This window comes from Anomaloglossus baeobatrachus, chromosome 1 (assembly GCF_048569485.1).
Source record: "Anomaloglossus baeobatrachus isolate aAnoBae1 chromosome 1, aAnoBae1.hap1, whole genome shotgun sequence".
Classification (NCBI taxonomy): domain Eukaryota; kingdom Metazoa; phylum Chordata; class Amphibia; order Anura; family Aromobatidae; genus Anomaloglossus; species Anomaloglossus baeobatrachus.
Window position 1 is genome coordinate 18,077,021 of NC_134353.1, and position 21,888 is coordinate 18,098,908.

The 21,888-nt window shown below is 47.1% G+C and overlaps 1 protein-coding gene across 4 annotated transcripts in view; it reads right to left on the reverse strand.

Moving 5' to 3' along the window:
* HSPA12B (heat shock protein family A (Hsp70) member 12B) overlaps positions 1–21,888 on the reverse strand; it is a 54,791-nt gene that overhangs the window by 2,823 nt on the left and 30,080 nt on the right. For all 4 annotated transcript variants that reach the window (XM_075346048.1, XM_075346038.1, XM_075346030.1 and 1 more), the window contains 8 exons: positions 19,419–19,543; positions 11,142–11,328; positions 10,952–11,056; positions 10,729–10,845; positions 10,356–10,527; positions 6,449–6,535; positions 2,864–2,968; positions 2,171–2,429 (listed from right to left, as the gene is read on the reverse strand). In XM_075346048.1, coding sequence (XP_075202163.1) covers positions 2,171–2,429; positions 2,864–2,968; positions 6,449–6,535; positions 10,356–10,527; positions 10,729–10,845; positions 10,952–11,056; positions 11,142–11,328; positions 19,419–19,507 — 1,121 coding nt within the window. In that variant the 5' untranslated portion in view covers positions 19,508–19,543. The remainder of the gene's footprint in view (positions 1–2,170; positions 2,430–2,863; positions 2,969–6,448; positions 6,536–10,355; positions 10,528–10,728; positions 10,846–10,951; positions 11,057–11,141; positions 11,329–19,418; positions 19,544–21,888) is intronic.

The following is a 21,888-nucleotide window of genomic DNA, read 5'->3' on the forward strand; positions in this document are numbered from 1 at the left end:
CAAACTTACATCAGTTTTATTCAGTGTGATATCCACAGTGCCCCATAATAGTGATATCCACAGAGCCCCCATAAGTGATATCCACAGTGCCCCCATAACAGCGATATCCACAGTGCCCCCAATAACGATGCACATCACCTTTTAAAAAACAATGTCAGTAGGACGAGTCTCATTTTCCTGCGGGTTGTGACATTTTGTGCGATCCCTCCCTCCCTGATTGTATGATGTTTGCTGTACTCCTTCCCACCCACTTGTGACTTTTGCTGTGCTCCCTCCCTCCCCAATAGTGTGATGTTTCACGTCCTTCCTCCCTGATTGTGTGATTTTTGCTGTACTCCATCTCTCCCCACTTGTGTTTCCTTTGCTGTGCTCCCTCCCTGATTGTATGATGTTTGGTGTGCTCCCTCCCTCCCCGATTGTGTGTCCTTTGCTGTGCTCCCTCCCTCCCCGATTGTGTGACCTTCTCTGTGCTCCCTCACTCCCCGATTGTGTATCCTTTGCTGTGTTACCTCCCTCCCTCCCTGATTGTCACTTTTGCTGTGCTCCCTCCCCGATTGGGTCACCTTTGCTGTGCTCCCTCCCTCCCCGAATGTGTTTCCTTTGCTGTGCTCCCTCCCTCCCTGATTGTGTCACCTTTGCTGTGCTCCCTCCCTCCCCAATTGTGTGATCTTTGCTGTGCTCCCTCCCTCCTGATTGTATGACGTTTCACGTCCTTCCTCCCTTGTCGATTGTGTGATCTTTGCTGTACTCCTTCCCTCCCCGATTGTGTGACCTCTGTGCTCCCTCCCTCTCCGATTATGTATCCTTTGCTGTGCTCGCTCCCTCCCCAATTATGTGACCTTTGCTGTGCTCCCTCCCTCCCCCATTGTGTCACTTTTGTTGTGCTCCCTCCCTCCCCGATTGTGTGACCTTTGCTGTGCTCCCTCCGTGATTGTGTAACCTTTGCTGTACTCCCTCCCTTCCCGATTGTGTCACCTTTGCTGTGCTCCCTCCGTCCCCGATTGTGTCACCTTTGCTGTGCTCCCTCCGTCCCCGATTGTGTCACCTTTGCTGTGCTCCCTCCGTCCCCGATTGTGTCACCTTTGCTGTGCTCCCTCCCTCCCCGATTGTGTCACCTTTGCTGTGCTCCCTCCCTCCCCGATTGTGTCACCTTTGCTGTGCTCCCTCCCTCCCCGATTGTGTCACCTTTGCTGTGCTCCCTCCCTCCCCGATTGTCACCTTTGCTGTGCTCCCTCCGTCCCCGATTGTGTCACCTTTGCTGTGCTCCCTCCGTCCCCGATTGTGTCACCTTTGTTGTGCTCCCTCTGTCCCCGATTGTGTCACCTTTGCTGTGCTCCCTCTGTCCCCGATTGTGTCACCTTTGCTGTGCTCCCTCCGTCCCCGATTGTGTCACCTTTGCTGTGCTCCCTACCTCCCCGATTGTGTCACCTTTGCTGTGCTCCCTCCGTCCCCGATTGTGTCACCTTTGCTGTGCTCCCTCCGTCCCCGATTGTGTCACCTTTGCTGTGCTCCCTCCCCGATTGTGTCACCTTTGCTGTGCTCCCTCCGTCCCCGATTGTGTCACCTTTGCTGTGCTCCCTCCCCGTTACTCTATATCTGGGCTCTTTTCCACTTGCGATAAAATAATCACTGCAATACTCGTCCTGAAAACGTGGATGAGTGTCATGCGTATGGTCGGCGTTTTTTTTTCTCACCTAGCATCCATATGACAGGTGAGTGTGTAGATTTTTCTCAGCAAGAAACCGTATGACATGCATATGTAAGGCCGTGCAATATTTTTCGCTGCAATTTGATCCTCAGCACGATTAGAGCTGAGGAAAAAATAGCAGAAGGACACGGCCTGATCGATTAACACTGGTGCGAGTGCAATACGATGCTTTATCAGATCGCACATGAAAATCGCAAGTGGAGAAGAGCCCTCACGCTGTCCTCTGTATAGTGACGCCAGCTCCTGCTATTGTACGTTACATACAACAGTGCCACCTGCAGGAGCTCGGCCCTGTGCCCACTCTGGCAATATCCCGGCAAAATCCCAGAGGGGTCGTTAGTTTGGGTCATTGGACCTTCAGTTGGGCCAATATATGTGGCCGTAATACGGGCAGACATTATTATCAGGTGGCACCTTATGGTTAAGTAGGAGTTGCTGTGCGGGGTCTGGTACACGCCTCACCTGCTCTTCCGTAGCGCGGTCTCCACATTCTGCCGGGTGTGTCTCCTGTAAAAGTCTATGAAGGAGAACGGCAGGGAGATGTTCAGGTGGTTGGACCTCTGCGGAGCGGCCGTTCTCTTCCGAGCCTCAAATGCGATCATCAGATCCACCCAGGCCGCCGGGCGCTTCACCTTAAAGGTCTGGATGAAGTCTTCACCGAATATCTTACACAACATCTTCTCAAAGGCAAGGTCCACCCCAACAGCTCCATAGGGACCACCTACATGACCGGAACACAGCAACAGTATGGGGGACCATAATATAGAAGCTATATGCCTGCACATAGGGGGCAGTATTATAGTAGTTATATTCTTGTACATAGGGGGCAGTATTATGGTAGTTATATTTTTGTATATAGGGGCATTATTATAGCAGTTATAGTCCTGTACTCCGGGCAGTATTATAGCAGTTATATTCCTGTACTCCGGGCAGTATTATAGCAGTTATATTCCTGTACTCCGGGCAGTATTATAGCAGTTATATTCCTGTACTCCGGGCAGTATTATAGCAGTTATAGTCCTGTACTCCGGGCAGTATTATAGCCGTTATATTCCTGTACTCCGGGCAGTATTATAGCAGTTATATTCCTGTACTCCGGGCAGTATTATAGCAGTTATATTCCTGTACTCTGGGGCAGTCCCGGTGCTTTAGTACCTGACGCTTTGTACAGCTCCTTCAGGGTTCCCTGCGGTTGCTCGATCTGATGCACGGTTAGATCCACGGTTCCTCCTCCGCAGTCGGCTACAATATAGCGATCCCCTGGGGGCAGATATAGGATTGTGCTGTCAGATATCAGAGTGCACGGTATTATTACGGTAATCATTCATATCCTGACATACGGCCGGTATATGAGGGGTCTGTGCTCATCCTTATAATACACACATTGATAATATTCCTTATTGTCTGGTTTCTGTGTCCTCTGTACATGTCGGCCCCATCCTCGCCCTTCTATCTCAATCACTTTATTTCTGAGCTCATCATTCCTTGTGCCACACAGTATCACCGAGGGCCAAGGACACAAATAGCTGCCGGCCGGGACTAATAGCCTGATGTAGCAGATTTTATATTGTACGTCCATAGAGCCAAAAGCGGCGCCCCCCGGGAGGAGCAGATCTTTTATGTCTGTAACCTTAAGGCTATGTGCCCAAGTAGCATTTTTATGTGCACCAAAAAAAGCATATTTTGGCAGCAAAAAAGTGCTTTTTTCATACATTTTTGCATTTTTTCATGATTTATTTTCATGCTTTTTCACATGCTTTTTTTGTGCTTTTGTTTTGTCATGGCAGTTGCGGGGGTTCAGGCACTGTACCTCTGCTGATGTTACAGCCGGGACCTGACTCTTACTGTTCAGAGCAGTGCCTGGGCCGCTTCCGGCAGTTTAAACCCCTGAATGTTGCGATCAATTGGGTCCCTATAGTGCGCTGTATTTTCAAATGTAGCAGAGCTGAATCATCGTGGGACCTCGTTTGGATTACGTCGGACCTTCAGGGGTGTTTTTGGGGTTAATAAAGTGGTGAAAGAGGGTCTTTCTTTTTTCTTTTATTTCAAATAAAGGATTTTTCCGGTGTTTGTTTATTTATTTTCACTTACAGATTAGTGATGGTGGATGTCATAGACTCTTGCACTAATCTAGAGCTTAGTGACAGCTGTGGGCTGTTATAAACTGCTTATAGTACCCTGATTGCCACCACACCATGAAATCGGGAAGAGCCGGGTAAAGCGTCGGGTTTGTCACATCTAATGTGTGCGACAATTCCAGGGCGGTTGTAGGCTGGTATTTTTAGCGTGGAGCTCCCTATAACCATAGGCCCCCCCAGGCTGAGAATACCAGCCACCAGCTGATAGGCTTTATCATGGCTTGGTATCAAAACTGTTGGCGGGGGATCGCACGCAGTTTTTTTTTTTATTATTTATTTAATTTAATAAAGAACTGTATGCGGTTCCTTTTATTTTGATACACAGCCAGGATAAAGCCGTCTGCAGCCCCCAGCCGTGCACTTATCTATACTGGTATCAATAGAGAATACGTCAATTGTTTTATTTATTTTTATACTACGATACAGACCATGAGACAGCGCCTGTGATTCCAACCAATCAACAGATGCTGTCTGGGGGCGGGGTCTGACTGCAGCCAATCAGATATGCCGTTGGGCGGGGAAAGCCGTGAATATTCATTAGGGATAATTGTCGGACTTGGAAGTAGCGCTGCAGACTCGGGGACCCTGTAAATATGTGCTACTTTAACCCTTTTGTTCCTTTTTTTTTTTTTTTGTTGTGGCCAATCAGTCATACCAATACAAGATCTTTTGTGGTAAAGGATCGGATCTCCAGTCTGGCCAAAAATCATACGATTTTTACATTTTACGATCTTTGCCGATCAGGTTCGCTCTTCTCTATTGCAGAGAACCCCAGTGACGTCAAAAAGCACAGAAAAAAGCACAAAAAAAGGCAACGTGGGCATTACATGTGTGTTTTTCACTGACTCCATTGAAGTTAATGGGGAAAAATAAGCAGGGAAAAAAAACGCAGAAACCCGCTGATTCTTTTTTCAGCAACAAAAAAAAAGCAAGGAAACAATAAGCAAGGGCAGGGTTCTCAGACTTTTTCTGGGAGGATTTTTCTTTGCTTTTATTGATTGAAAAAAAAGCAAGAAAAATACTAGAAAAAAAACCATGAAAAAAAAGCCCTGTGGGCACAAGGCCTAAGCGTCACCAATATAAAAAGGAAACATCAGGGGAAATTCAGCTGAAGCCTTCTGGGTGGGGTCATCCTGTAATTATGTGTGTAATGTCACATGCCGGGGGATCAAAAGACCAAGACATCGGCAACACTGCGTAATACAAATATAGCATCACAGAAATGGACCTAAATATCTCTGGAGGGTCCGTCCATCCCCTACCTCATTACAGATAAACTAGAAGCAGTCTTTTCACTGCCTGCCGTCCAGCCAGTATTATACCAGGTCTACTCTGTTCCGGGCTTCCTGTCGGAGAAGTGTGAATGGCTCCTACGTTCTTGTGACAGTCTCCCCTCAAGCCATCAACTCAGGATATATTATACACTAGGGTTATTGTGACCACGATAGTTTGCAACACCACCAGTCCAACTCTGACAACTTTCCTTTCTTAGTACCGTACGGCACAACAAGATGCAACGGCACAGCTCACGTGGACTCTGTGCCAATGTGACCATTCGGTCTTCAGTGATTGACCACAAAGTCTTGTCTTCCTCTGGAGTCAGTATTCGCATTCCTCTGGAGATGGTATTCCGTACTCTGTCTCTGGTCTTCCTCTGGAGTTGGCATTCGGACTTTGGGTTCCTCTCGACACTGTATTCGAACATCCACTGGCGCTCATTAAGGACTTCTACTAGCATTGTCTTCTACTGGATCTGGTATTCATTGAGCCCTCTCTGGGATCCGTGCTCTTCTGCGGCAATAGTGGCTGTCAGCCCACTTTGCTGCCTCATGACCTTCCTGGGGGAGGTTTTGGTGCCAACTCCTCCTTCTCGTCTCTGGACAAGCCTTTTATATTTAGTAACGACAACACAACTCTCACCTGACCTGCAGTCACCTCTATATTCTTTCGAGGAAACACACATTCCACTGTTTAGTTCCTGCTGTCTTTTCTGGCCAGCAGATGGCGATGTTCTCCTGCACACAGTATGGGATGTCACTTCAGTGTGTCTTCTGCCGTCCAGCTACCTTACAGCCTCTCCCCAGTAATGGCTGATAACAAGGAGTAATAGATTTCATTCCCCTGTCCTTCAGTCACCTCTCCCCGGTGCTGGCTGAAGAGCTTCTCATAAGGATCATGCCCTCATCTCTCGCTCGCTTCTGCCTTCTCTGATATATTACATCAGGACAAATAATGTATCTCTAAGACTGAGGCTGGTGTATTCCACCAGATGACCACCATGTGTCACTAGATGACAAAAGAAGTGATCTTCACCTTCCCAGACAAATATCAGGACGAGAAAATGGGTAATTCTTCCATAATGTGATCTGTGGGGTCATCTGGATCCTGTGAGGTGGCTTCAGGGCAGGTGTGCCTGCTGGGGGTGTAGCTTCAAGAATGTGTAGAAGCTTCAGCTCTTCCCAAGCTCTGCTACATGATGGGTCACTGTGCCACATAAATAAGAGAACAGCAGTACTATAAATGGTCCCATTTTGGTCTTTTACTATTTTTATGGGCCATGGTTTAGGAGAACCATCATCCATCTCTGACCACCATCACTCACCTGCCTGCATCTCTGACCACAGCTCACCCATCCCGGTCTCCACGAGAAATGTGCGGCTGTGCCGGGATCTTCTGAGCTGTTCTCGTGCTGTGAATGAAGGGGAAGACTCACGTTATATGGGGTCCACGGTAGATAATATCTGACATTTATAGTAAAGCCAGTGATAAAGAAACAAATGATTTATGATTGAAAATGCCTGACCCAGCAAAAAAACGAGATAAAGACCACAACCCAAACTACGTGAGCCTCAGAAGGGTCTCCACTCACTGTCAACTCTCATAGAATAGGATTAAAGGCTTTGTGATAACCAAACATCCCCTATAAGACTACAATACACCTTTCACCTGATCTACAGTCCACAGTTCCTCAACCCTAAATGGCTGATAACAGGTAACAATAATCAGTACATGAACTATAAAGGTCCAGTCACACTAAGGGGTGCTTCACACACAGCGAGCTCGCTGCCGAGATCGCTGCTGAGTCACGCTTTTTGTGACGCAGCAGTGACCTCATTAGCGATCTCGCTGTGTGTGACACTGAGCAGCGATCTGGCCCCTGCTGCGAGATCGCTGCTCGTTACACACAGCCCTGGTTCGTTTTCTTCAAAGCCGCTCTCCCGCTGTGACACACAGATCGCTGTGTGTGACAGCAAGAGAGCGACAAATGAAGCGAGCAGGGAGCAGGAGCCGGCGTCTGACAGCTGAGGTAAGCTTGTAACCAAGATAAACATCGGGTAACCAAGGTGGTTACCCGATATTTACCTTAGTTACCAGCCTCCGCAGCTCTCACGCTGCCTGTGCTGCCGGCTCCGGCTCTCTGCACATGTAGCTGCTGTACACATCGGGTTAATTAACCCGATGTGTACAGCAGCTAGGAGAGCAAGGAGCCAGCGCTAAGCAGTGTGCGCGGCTCCCTGCTCTCTGCACATGTAGCTGCATTACACATCGGGTTAATTAACCCGATGTGTACAGCAGCTAGGAGAGCAAGGAGCCAGCGCTAAGCAGTGTGCGCGGCTCCCTGCTCTCTGCACATGTAGCTGCATTACACATCGGGTTAATTAACCCGATGTGTACAGCAGCTAGGAGAGCAAGGAGCCAGCGCTCAGTGTGCGCGGCTCCCTGCTCTCTGCACACAGCGCTGGTAACTAATGTAAACATCGGGTAACCATACCCGATGTTTACCTTAGTTACCAGTCTCCGCAGCTTCCAGTCGGCGGCTCCGTGCAAGCGCAGCGTCGCTTGCACGTCGCTGCTGGCTGGGGGCTGTTCAGTGGTCGCTGGTGAGATCTGCCTGTTTGACAGCTCACCAGCGACCATGTAGCGATGCAGCAGCGATCCTGACCAGGTCAGATCGCTGGTCGGATCGCTGCTGCATCGCTAAGTGTGAAGGTACCCTAAGCAACTTACCAGCGATCCCAACAACGATAGGGATCGCTGGTAAGTTGCTAGGAGGTTGCTGGTGAGCTGTCACACTGCGACGCTCCAGCGATCCCACCAGCAACCTGACCTGGCAGGGATCGCTGGAGCGTGGCTACACGAGTTGCTGGTGAGCTCACCAGCAACCAGTGACCAGCCCCCAGTCTCCTAGTTACAGCACACATCAGGTTAATTAACCCCATGTGTGCTGCAGCTAAATGTGCACAGAGCAGGGAGCAGCGCACACTGCTTAGTGCTGGCTCCTTGCTCTCCTAGTTACAGCACACATCGGGTTAATTACCTGATGTGTGCTGCAGCTAAATGTGCACAGAGCAGGGAGCAGTGCACACTGCTTAGCGCTGGCTCCTTGCTCTCCTAGTTACAGCACACATCGGGTTAATTACCTGATGTGTGCTGCAGCTAAATGTGCACAGAGCAGGAGCCGGCAGCACAGGAAGTGAGAGCAGGAGACTGGTATCAAAGGTAAATATCGGGTAACCAAGGACAGGGCTTCTTGGTTACCCGATGTTTACATTAGTTACCAGCCTCAGCAGAAGCTGGCTCCCTGCTCACTGCACATTAGTTGTTGCTGTCTCGCTGTCACACACAGCGATCTGTGCTTCACAGCAGGACAGCAACAACTAAAAAATGGCCCAGGACATTCAGCAACAACCAACGACCTCACAGCAGGGGCCAGGTTGTTGCTGGATGTCACACACAGCAACATCGCTAGCAACGTCACAAAAGTTGTTCGTTACCAGCGATGTTGCTAGCGATGTTGCTTAGTGTGACGGGGCCTTTAGGCTGTAGAGTGTAAATTAATTACCCAGACCCCTGTAAAGTAAACTTAAGCTGTGTGGTTGAGCAATAAGTTTGTCATTTTTTTTTGCCTTTTCTGTGGCCTCTTTATGTCAAGATTTGAGCGTTCGGGTGCTGGTTTAGCAGTCACCATCTGAGTACATCATCAAGAATCCCTGAAAACCCAAACAGTAGATGGTCTCTGGAGACTAGTTTATGTCTTTGGCAAGTATGATACCATCACATCCTCCTCTACGCCTGGAGACCATCACATCCTCTACACCTGGAGACCATCACATCCTCCTCTACACCTGGAGACCATCACATCCTCCTCTACACCAGGAGACCATCACATCCTCCTCTACACCTGGAGACCATCACATCCTCCTCTACACCTGGAGACCATCACATCCTCCTCTACACCTGGAGACCATCACAGCTTCCTCTACACCTGGAGACCATCACATCCTCCTCTACACCTGGAGACCATCACATCCTCCTCTACACCTGGAGACCATCACATCCTCCTCTACACCTGGAAACCATCACATTCTCCTCTACACCTGGAGACCATCACAGCTTCCTCTACACCTAGAGACCATCACATCGTCCTCTACACCTGGAGACCATCACATCTTCATCTACACCTGGAGACCATCACATCCTCATCCACACCTGGATACCAACACTTCCTCATGCACACATGGAGATCATCACATCCTCATCCCCATGAAGCCATCACATCCTCATCTACACCTGGAGACCATCCTATTCTTATCCACACCTTGAGACTATCACATTGTCATACAAACCTGGAGACCATCACATTCTCATCCCTCCCAAAACCATCTCATCCCCACTTACACATGGAGATCTTCAGATATTCATCCACAGCTGGAGACCATTTCATCCTCATCCATACTTGGACACCTGTATATTTCATTCATACCTGGAGACTATAACATCCTCATCCACACCTGGAGACCTTCCTTTTCATCTTCACCCACATTTGGAAATCATCACATCTTCATCTACAACTTGAAACCATCACATTCTCATCCACACCTGAAGATCATCACATCTTCATCCAGACCAAGAGACCTTCACATCCTTTCCCCAGAGCTGTGGTGAAATCTTTAACTTCGTGAGCATGGTAGGGAATTTATAGGGTAACAATAGTTAACAGATATAGCTCCCACCCTGACAAGGGCAGTGCCTATCAGGGTGACGATGGTTTAGAGAGGACAGGACATATAAGGGACTTTTTTTCCCTTTCGCCCATGACAGCACCACCTGAGAGATAGGTTGTGCTGTCATGGGCTTCTGAAAATCCCATTACCGGTAAGTAATTAAGATTTTCCCCTCCACATTCCCTGACACTTCCCTGAGGATTCCCTTAATACATGGAGGATTCTGGTGAGATTAAACCATTTTACCTATCCAAGAATGAGTTTTATATGGCAGCACTATAACTGGTGGTATGGGATTTTACCATGTCTGTGAACTAATTATCACTTGTCCAGGAGCTCCATCGTAGGTAGTAAGGTGTGTGGGGTTTTTCTACTCCACTTTTATTATTCAATTGTTTTCTGGTCTTTATTATTGGGGCTGGTAATGTCCCAGTGCTGAGTATAATATTGGATTATTTATTAAAGGTTCAGTGTTAGTTTTGTGCTGTATTTCTACGTCCTCACCTTGTCTGAAGCTGGAGTCAACTGACCGGTCAGGAGGAAAGCCATTGAAAAAAGTCTTACAACTGAGGTCAATCAGCTGATGGAGCCGGAGCTTTCTACAGTAGATGGAGGCGGCTTCTGGCTCCAACGCAATAAGGAGCTGCTCAGGATATTCTGGGGACACCAGGCCGGCCTACAAGGTCACATGGTAGTTATAGTCTTGTACATAGGAACAGTATTATAGTAGTTATATTCTTGTACATAGGAGGCAGTATTATAGTAGAGTTATTCAAATCCCAAAAAATCCATAAATATCTCCGATATCCAGTGATGTTATTTGTTTTATTCCTATCATTCAATATGTTTAGTTTCTTCAAGAGGTGAAACCACTTACCAGGTATGCGGCTTCTCTCATGAATTGCTTTGCCGGCTGTTTCCAAATAGCAGGGACAGTGATCACCCATCGGATGCCTTCATTCTCATTAAGGGGTGGACACTGTTCCTTCAGTTCCTTTTAAGAAGAATAGCAAAAATGTAGTGCCACCATCTGCACATAAGCTGTGTTGACATGAACATATTGATGTCCCCTCCCTGCTACTAATGTATATCTAACTCACGTGCACTGCATGTTCCTTGAAGAACCTTAATGCATGGGCAAACACCTCCAACGCATGGACCTTCTTCCCGTTCAAGGCTTCGAGTTCTGTCTTCATGGTCAGATCCTAAAGGACAAAATATCATAACCAGCAAGGTGACAGAAGTGAAGATTTCACATTTTCCCCTAATACCCACGCCGGCTGCTCTTACACTGGTGCTGTGAATCTTCATCTTGAACTTCTCAAAGTAGAGCCAGTCTCGAGCCTCCTCAGGGTCCAGGTCATGGTAAAAGTCTCTGGCCGTGTATCCAAAACTATGGAACGCCTTGTCAGGAGTCAGCAGTAAACTGGTGGGAGTTTTCTGGTGGGCAACTCCAGGGTCTCCACCTTCCCATTTTCTAAAAGTGAAAAGCAGAAGATGTGGATTATTCTTGGTGGAGCCATCATGGGGATATGGTTACCCGGGGCAAGGATTTTTATAATTTTAACTATAACCTATAGTCAGACGAATCGAGTTGTCTTTTTGAATTCTAGAGATAAATAAATGATTAGTGCCGTCATCTATACACCTCTTACGTGGCCTACAGCTAAGTAGATTATATTTCTGCTCCGTATGATGATCGTACTGTACAGGGGTCTTGTAAGTAGCGCTGCTCACAATCAGGAACGCTCATCTCTCACAAATCCAAATAATGTCTCAACTTCATTCATTTAGTGTGTTGTCCAGCCGTGTGGTTCCAGGTGAACCAATAGAAGGTCTCATCGATGAGTTAAAAGATGGCCAAACACCTTGTATAGCTGCCTTCTGAACGCTCACCTAGCCGACATCTATTCCTTGTGACCCCTGTTCACAATCCCTGATCCTTTCACCCGAAGAGAGTTGGGACTTCTCCTCAATGGGCAAGTTTGGCCAACTCTCTTCTAATGTGATGAGGACAAGAAGAGATGACTTCTCTTGAGCCTCCCCATCATGCCTGATTCTTGTTTCCCTCACTGAGTAGAGTTAAGATACCACCACCCATAAGTTTGGGACTGTTACCCCCTCATGCCAAGATGGGCAAGTTTGGTTGACTTTCTTCTGTGTATGGCCCACGTAAGATCATATATGATCATCTGAGTATTGAGGTCTGAGATGATCTTCATCCAAAAGAGTCTCACTGACCTTACTCTGCTGTCCACCATCCATGTCCAGTGAGGTCTTGATATCTTCTCCTGAGCTTTGAGGATTCTGAAGGATTCCTAAACATTAGACCACTAAGTCCTCCTCTTCTTACTACATGTTATTGCTCGAAGTTCTGTACAGGCCACCTACTAGTGGTTCTGAGGGCCCCTTGCTGGTCAGTAAATTGTAGCATTTAGGGCTAATAACAGAATATCTTGGAATCATATAGATAATATGTCAACAATTCCAAGTAGTGGAATCCATGTGTTATCCGAAAGGACGACCAGCTGAAGACTGAACCAGTAATGGTATAAACCAGCAGCCATTCTATACTGGGAGCACAATATTCCACAGTAACTCAGTGAAGATAAGAGGGTGAGCAGATGCTTCCATGATTTATCACATGGCGCTCGCTCCTTTGCAGATTCCACTCTGAGAAAAATGTAATTTTTCATATTCCCATAATGAAATCCGTCTGGAGAGCAGCAAGATGTGTCACTGGGCCAAGTCTGAGGAGTGAGGCCAAGAGTTCACTTTGCTCCTGAAAATCACTTCTATGCAGGAGTTCTACCTGGCCCGGACCTCTATGACACCATCCTCAGGCCTTAAAGGGATTTTCCAGACATAGGCCTGTGCTATCTGACCACAGTATTTGGATTTCCATGCTGTGCTGATAGTATACAATGCAGGAAATGTACCTGGCCCGGACCTCTATGACACTATCCTCAGGCCTTAAAGGGATTTTCCAGATATGGTCTTGTAATATCTGACCACAGTATTTGATTTCAATGCTGTGTGGATAGTATACAGTGCAGGAGATCTACCTGGCTCTGACCTCTATGATATGGTCTTCAGGCCTTAAAGGGATTTTCCAGACATAGGCCTGTAATATCTGACACAGTATTTGGATTTCCATGCTGTGCTGATAGTATACAGTGCAGGAGATCTACCTGGCCCGGACCTCTATGACACCTTATTCAGGCCTTAAAGGGATTTTCCAGACATGGTTATGTTTGGCCAACTAACAAAAAAAAGTAGTCCTCGTCTGGGAATTGGTGGGCATTTAAGGAAAGACCCCACAGATATTAATATACAAGTACATTAGGAACTAAATGGTGGATGTCAGCCACACCCACGCACTTTTTGTACTGATTAAATGGAACCACATCTACTTTAATGCCATGTGACCTCAATAGGCCTTATATTGTAAGCAGTAGAGTGCTGCTCTAGGCTCCTCCCACACCCGCTGTAGATTACTGTTCCAGGCTCCACGCACACCCGCTGTAGAGTGCTGCTCCAGGCTCCACCCAAACCCGCTGTAGAGAGCTGCTCCAGTCTCCACCCACACCCGCTGTAGAATGCTGCTCCAGGCTTTACCCACACCCGCTGTAGAGTGCTGCTCCAGTCTCCACCCACACCCGCTATAGAGTGCTGCTCCAGGCTCTACCCACACCCGCTGTAGAATGCTGCTCCAAGCACTACCCACACCTGCTGTAGAGTGCTGCTGCAGGCTGCACTCCCACCCGCCATAGAATGCTGCTCCAAGCACTACCCACACCCGCTGTAGAGTGCTGCTGCAGGCTGCACTCACACCCGCTGTAGCATGCTGCTCCAAGCACTACCCACACCCACTGTAGAGTGCTGCTGCAGGCTGCACTCACACCCGCTGTAGAATGCTGCTCCAAGCACTACCCACACCCGCTGTAGAGTGCTGCTGCAGGCTGCACTCACACCCGCTGTAGAATGCTGCTCCAGGCTCCACCCACACCCGCTGTGGAGTGCTGCTGCAGGCTGCACTCACACCCGCTGTAAAATGCTGCTCCAGGCTCCACCCACACCCGCTGTAGAGTGCTGCTGCAGGCTGCACTCACACCCACTGTAGAATGCTGCTCCAGGCTTCACTCACACCCGCTGTGGAGTGCTGCTCAGGCTCCACCCACACCCACTGTAGAGTGCTGCTCCAGGCACGACCTACACTTGCTGTAGAGTGCTGTTCCAGGCTCCACCCACACCCGCTGTAGAATGCTGCTCCAGGCTCTACCCACACCCGCTGTAGAATGCTGCTCCAGGCTCTATCCACACCCGTTGTAGAATGCTGCTCCAGGCTCTACCCACACCCGCTGTAGAATGCTGCTCCATGCTCTACTCACACCCGCTGTAGAGTGCTGCTCCAGGCTCTACTCACACCCGCTATAGAGTGCTGCTCCAGGCTCTACCCACACCCGCTATAGAGTGCTGCTCCAGGCTCTACCCAGACACGCATTTTTTAGTAACATGAGCCTGAAATCAAGCCTTGAACAGCTCATAACTAGAGATGAGCCACCCCCCTAGTGTTCGAGTTTGGTTCGGTTGGTCGAACAACGGCTTAGTTCGGTGAACGTTCGACAAACACCTTCGAACCCCATTGAAAACAATGGCAGGCAAACACAAACACATACAAACACATTATACATGTACACATACAGTTAATAAACATTGCCATTACACTTACAGGTCCCCGCAACACGTCCTGCACTCCGTCTCCCGACGCTTTTCCTTCCGATAATCGCTGCGTCCTCCTGGTAACCAGCACTGATGATAGGACCTTCCGTGATGTTGTCATAGCATGTGACCAGTCACGTGTGTATTATCTCATTGGCTATAGACTGGTCACATGGCTAGACGTCATGCTAGGTCCTGTCAGTGCATCTCTCCGGTACGCGGTGCTCGTTTGAGCATCCCCGTGTACCGGTGAGATGCTCTGGCACATGGTCGGCTTCCCTGTTCCTGCATGCCGGCGCTCTTTACAGAATCAGCCCACATGCAGGGACTGGCTGCCAAAGCCAGTGAATTGCGGCATCGGGAATCACGTGATTGGAGCACCGTTGCTATAGTAACCTGCCTGTCAGATTACTTTAGCAACGGTGGCAGCGGTGACGTCACCGCTTACAACCCGCAGCCTCTGCTCACTCACTGAGTGATTAGACTGCACGGGAGCAGCAGCGTCTTCTTCCCATGCAGTGTTGTCTGATGTAGCAGAGCTGCATGGGTTGAAGGAGAAAGAAGACAGAAGACCAGGATCGTGGAGGGGTGAGAGGGAGTAATAAACATGGAGTCTCTAAGTGTGTCTGTGTATTTATTTCTATTAAAGTATTTTTTCTCTGTGAAGTGTCTTTTTTTTAACCCTTTATTGGAGATTCTTAATGGCCGGGTCAAACTTGCCTGACATTAAGAATCTCTGGCTTAATACTAGCTAGTAAAGCAAAGCTAGTATTAACCCATTATTACCCAGCGAGCCACCCGTCACCAGGGCAGCTGGCAGAGTTGTATACAGCGCCTGATGATGGCGCTTCTATAAAAACGCCGTTTTCTGGGGCGGCTGCGGACTGCAATTCGCAGCAGAGGGGCCCAGAAAGCTCGGGCCAACCTGTGCTGCGGATTCCAATCCCCAGCTGCCTAGTTGTACCTGGGTGAAGCCCATGTTTCTTTTTTTTAATTATTTCATGAAATTCATGAAATAATTAAAAAAATGGCTTCCCTATTTTTTTCAGTTCCCAGCCGGGTACAAATAGGCAGCTGGCGGTTGAGGGCAGCCGTACCTGCCTGCTGTACCTGGCTAGCATACAAAAATATGGCGAAGCCCACGTCATTTTTTTGGTGGGCAAAAAGCTCCTGCATACAGTCCTGGATGGAGTATGCTGAGCCTTGTAGTTCTGCAGCTGCTGTCTGCTCTCCTGCATACACTAGTGAATGGAGCATGCTGAGCCTTGTAGTTCTGCAGCTGCTGTCTGCTCTCCTCCATACAGACAGACAGCTGCTGCAGAACTACAAGGCTCAGCATACTCCATCCAGGACTGTATGCAAGAGTTTTTTGCCCCCCCTCAGAAAAATTACGTGGCTTCGCCATGTTTTTGTATGCTAGCCAGGTACAGCAAGCAGCTACGAGCTGCCCCCAACCCCCAGCTGCCTATTTGTACCCGGCTGGGAACCAAAAATATAGGGAAGCCCTTTTTTTTTATTTCATGAATTTCATGAAATAATTAAAAAAAAAATGACGTGGGCTTCGCCCAATTTTTGTGTCCAGCCAGGTACAACTAGGCAGCTGGGGATTGAAATCTGCCCAAACTTTCTTTCGCAGCCGCCCCAGAAAATGGCACTTTCATAGAAGCACCATCTTCTGGCGCTGTATCCAACTCTTCCAGCTGCCCTGGTGACGGGTGGCTCACTGGGTAATAATGGGGTTAGGGCTAGCTGTATATTATCTACTGGCCCTAAGCCCGAAATTCATGGTGTCACACCAATATTAGACATGGCCACCATGAATTTCTAGTACAGATAAAAAAAAACACAACACACAGAAAAATATTTTTATTAGAAATAAAACACAACACAATTAGTGACTCCATCTTTATTAAAATAAAGAACCCCCCTCCGCAGTAATCCTGGGTCAAGGGTCCCGCGTTGTCCAATCCCGATCCAATATCATCTGATCGGTTTGCTGGAAGGCAAAGCGATCACATGATGTGTCAGGTTCAAGGGCCTGAATCACATGACACAGCGGCTGATAGTATAAACGGCTTTTATACAATCAGCTGATGCATCAGTGCAAAAAAAAAAATAAAAAAACTACACACTTCTGTGCAGACTCCTGTCCGACAGCATCAGCTGATAGTTTAGCCGGCCGGGTGGTAAAAAGCCGGCCTCACCGCTCGACTTATAGTGTCAGCTGATCCCGTCAGGTGACCGCATCAGCTGATCATTGCCAGGTCTGAGAGAGGGAAAAGAGAGAGAAAAGAGAAGAGAGAGAGGGAGAGAAAGAAGAGAGAGGGAGAGAGAGAGAGAAAAGACAGAAGAGAGAGGGAGAGAGAATAGAAGAGAGAGAATAGAAGAGAGAGAGAGAAGAGGAGAGAGAAGAGAGAGAGGAAAGAGTGAAGAGAGAGAGAGGAGAGAGCAATGCAGCCTCATTTCGTGAACTGCTCCGATTTTAGAGGTGTGTCCCACGGCTCTCAGCTGATATCCGTCTCTTCCCCTCAGTGTATAATTAAATTAAATTATAATTATAAATAAATAATAATTATAATTTAAAATAAATTCTTTACCAGGACGGCCAGGACTTGAACTCGTGAACTAATTCTCCTTAGGCAGCAGCTCTAGCCATTGAGCCACTGCCTCTAATGAAAAGCATAGGAAGATTTGGTAATCTTGACCTCTATATTGCAGTAGAGAATCCAGAAGATTGTTCAGCTGGATGGATGGATGGATGGTGAAAGGAGGAAACACTAGCACCATTCAGCGAGCTAACCGCTCAGTCTTCCTATTTCGGGTTTATACACGCATAATATGGCTTGTAAATTTCCTTGCATTCTGGCCACGGTGCTCATTCAAATGAAAGACCACGCCTTTCCCCCTGACCTGATGGTCAAATAAAACAGCTTTTTTTTTTACCGCATATTTGGTGAGTGCCTTCTGTCTCTTTTCACATGGACTAAATGGATGGATGGAGGGATGAATGGATGGAGGGATGAATGGATGGAGGGATGAATGGATGAAGGGATGAATGGATGGAGATATGGAGGGATAACTGGAGGGATGAATGGAGGGAGGGATCAATGGATGGATGGATGGAGGGAGGGATGGAGGGATGGATGGATGGGAGGGGAAACACCGGCACTACCGCACTCATCACCGCAGACACGCAGGCACTACAACCCCCATCATCACCGCACACGCAGGCACGACAACCCCCATCATCACCGCACACGCAGGCACGACAACCCCCATCATCACCGCACACGCAGATACTACAATCCCCATCATCATCCTCGCACACGCAGGCATTACCTCAGTGACGTCCCCGCTGACAGGACAATTCACTTCAGTTGCTGCATGGAGCTGATAGAGAGCGGCATTGTTCTACTGCCGCTCCTGTTAGCTTCATGTAGCAGAGCTGATAGCGTTGTGGGACCTCTGTGGATTACGTCGGACCTGGAGGGGTATTTGGGGATTTTAATAAAATGGTGAAAGAGGGTTTTTTTCGTCTTTTATTCCAAATAAAGGATTTTTCGTTGTGTGTGTTTATTTACTTTCACTTACAGGTTAATCATGGAAGGTATCTCGGGGAGATGCCTGACATGATTAACCCCTTATTACCCCGATTACCACTGCACCAGGGCAATTCGGGATGAGCTGGGTAGAGTCCTGGGACTGTCGCATCTAATGAATGCGGCAATTCCGGGCGGCTGCTGGCTGATATTGTTAGCGTGATGGTCTCCCCATAACGTGGGGCTTCCCATCCTGACAATACCAGCCTCCAGCCATGTGGCTTTATCCTGGCTGGTATCAAAATTGGGGGGAACTGCAGGGTTTTTTTAAAATTTATTTTACTGTACGATATAGACCCACCTGCCGGTGGCTGTGATTGGTTGCAGTGAGACAGCTGTCACTCATCGTGGGGGCGTGTCTGATTGCAACCAATCATCGGCGATGGTGGGCGGGGAAAGCAGGGAATACCTGATTTAATAATGAAGCGGCAGCCATTTTCAAAAGAGGAAATGCCGCCGGAGCTTTGTGACAGCCGTGCAGCGAGGCGCCAATGATCGGTGAGTAGGAAAGAGAGAGAGATTGTGCTGGGGACGCAGGAAGCATGCAGATAGCAACATGTGCACATAGCCTTACTGTGAAAAATCATGCTTTTGGTGATTGAACCGTTCTTGAACGTAACTCGAACTGCCGAACTTTAAGCAAATCGTTCGAGTTCGTCGAACGACTCGAACACAGCCCAAAATCACTCGAACATGAAATTGGTGAACCGTTCGACTCAAACATCGCTCATCTCTACTCATAAATCCTTTCTGGACACTCCCTTTAAGTGACAGCTACCATTGAGCTCAGCGTGGCTGTTGATAGGTCACATTCGTCGTCTGTGAAGTGTACGGGGGCAGACACTGGTGGCAGACAGTGTGCGGTGGATGACTCCCGGGGCTCCCCCCTGGTTCTGCACTTGATTAGTGCGGCTCCCTGATGCCTGACACCGAGACAACATATCCTGTGGTATGATAGGGGCGGACGGAGGGGACGCCAAAACACATTCCTACATTCTTTGGTTGCTAGGAGACCGCTATAACCTGAATTTGACTGTTTTATGCTCAGATTAGCATGGGTGCAGAGAAGATAAGAGCGTCCGCCCTGCACGCCCTGGATGCCTGGGCGCGTCTTATCTACAGGATGGATTCCAATATGAGGGTGGTCACCGACCAAACCCCTCCATATTGTGACCTCACATTACCTGAGCCATTGTTACATCCCCTCTCCCATCGCCAGCCTCGCTGTATCCAAGCTGTAATGTACCTCATCATGTGGATGGCCTCGGGGTCCTTTACGAAGCTGAAGGCGTAACCGCTGGACGTGGTGCCAAAATCGATAGCCACGACCACCATAAACTGAGACGGCGCGAGGGACCGGTGCTCGCTCCTCTGAAATATAGAGAGAGAAGTATACTACCGACAGTACCAGAGGATACGGGGGGCATGTACATACAACACCATGAGAACCATGCCGGTATAACCCGGGCATCTCCTGTATATAATTATATATGTACAGCCGGTATAACCTGGGCATCTCCTGTATATAATTATATATGTACAGCTGGTATAACCTGGGCATCTCCTGTATATAATTATATATGTACAGCCGGTATAACCTGGGCATCTCCTGTATATAATTATATATGTACAGCTGGTATAATCTGGACATCTCCTGTATATAATTATATATGTACAGCCGGTATAACCCGGGCATCTCCTGTATATAATTATATATGTACAGCCGGTATAACCCGTGCATCTCCTGTATATAATTATATATGTACAGCCGGTATAACCTGGGTATCTCCTGTATATAATTATATATGTACAGCTGGTATAACCTGGGCATCTCCTGTATATAATTATATATGTACAGCTGGTATAACCCGTGCATCTCCTGTATATAATTATATATGTACAGCCGGTATAACCTGGGCATCTCCTGTATATAATTATATATGTACAGCCAGTATAACCTGGGCATCTCCTGTATATAATTATATATGTACAGCCGGTACAACCTGGGCATCTCCTGTATATAATTATATATGTACAGCCGGTATAACCTGGGCATCTCCTGTATATAATTATATATGTACAGCTGGTATAACCCGTGCATCTCCTGTATATAATTATATATGTACAGCCGGTATAACCTGGGCATCTCCTGTATATAATTATATATGTACAGCCGGTATAACCTGGGCATCTCCTGTATATAATTATATATGTACAGCTGGTATAACCCGTGCATCTCCTGTATATAATTATATATGTACAGCCGGTATAACCTGGGCATCTCCTGTATATAATTATATATGTACAGCCGGTATAACCTGGACATCTCCTGTATATAATTATATATGTACAGCTGGTATAACCTGGGCATCTCCTGTATATAATTATATATGTACAGCTGATATAACCTGGGCATCTCCTGTATATAATTATATATGTACAGCCGCTATAACCTGGGCATCTCCTGTATATAATTATATATGTACAGCCGGTATAACCTGGCATCTCCTGTATATAACTATATATGTACAGCCGGTATAACCCGGGCATCTCCTGTATATAATTATATATGTACAGCTGGTATAACCTGGGCATCTCCTGTATATAATTATATATGTACACCCGGTATAACCTGGGCATCTCCTGTATATGATTATATATGTACAGCTGGTATAACCTGGGCATCTCCTGTATATAATTATATATGTACAGCCGGTATAACCTGAGCATCTCCTGTATATAATTATATATGTACAGCCGGTATAACCCGGGCATCTCCTGTATATAATTATATATGTACAGCTGGTATAACCTGGGCATCCCCTGTATATAATTATATGTGTACAGCTGGTATAACCTGGGCATCCCCTGTATATAATTATATGTGTACAGCTGGTATAACCTGGGCATCCCCTGTATATAATTATATGTGTACAGCTGGTATAACCCGGGTATCTCCTGTATATAATTATATATGTACAGCTGGTATAACCTGGACATCTCCTGTATATAATTATATATGTACAGCCGGTATAACCTGGGCATCTCCTGTATATAATGATATATGTACAGCTGGTATAACCTGGACATCTCCTGTATATAATTATATATGTACAGCTGGTATAACCTGAGCATCTCCTGTATATAATTATATATGTACACCCGGTATAACCCGGGCATCTCCTGTATATAATTATATATGTACAGCCGGTATAACCTGGACATCTCCTGTATATAATTATATATGTACAGCTGGTATAACCTGAGCATCTCCTGTATATAATTATATATGTACACCCGGTATAACCCGGGCATCTCCTGTATATAATTATATATGTACAGCTGGTATAACCCGGGCATCTCCTGTATATAATTATATATGTACAGCTGGTATAACCCGGGCATCTCCTGTATATAATTATATATGTACAGCTGGTATAACCTGGGTATCTCCTGTATATAATTATATATGTACAGCTGGTATAACCTGAGCATCTCCTGTATATAATTATATATGTACAGCCGGTATAACCTGGGCATCTCCTGTATATAATTATATATGTACAGCCGGTATAACCTGGGCATCTCCTGTATATAATTATATATGTACAGCTGGTATAACCTGGGTATCTCCTGTATATAATTATATATGTACAGCCGGTATAACTTGGACATCTCCTGTATATAATTATATATGTACAGCTGGTATAACCCGG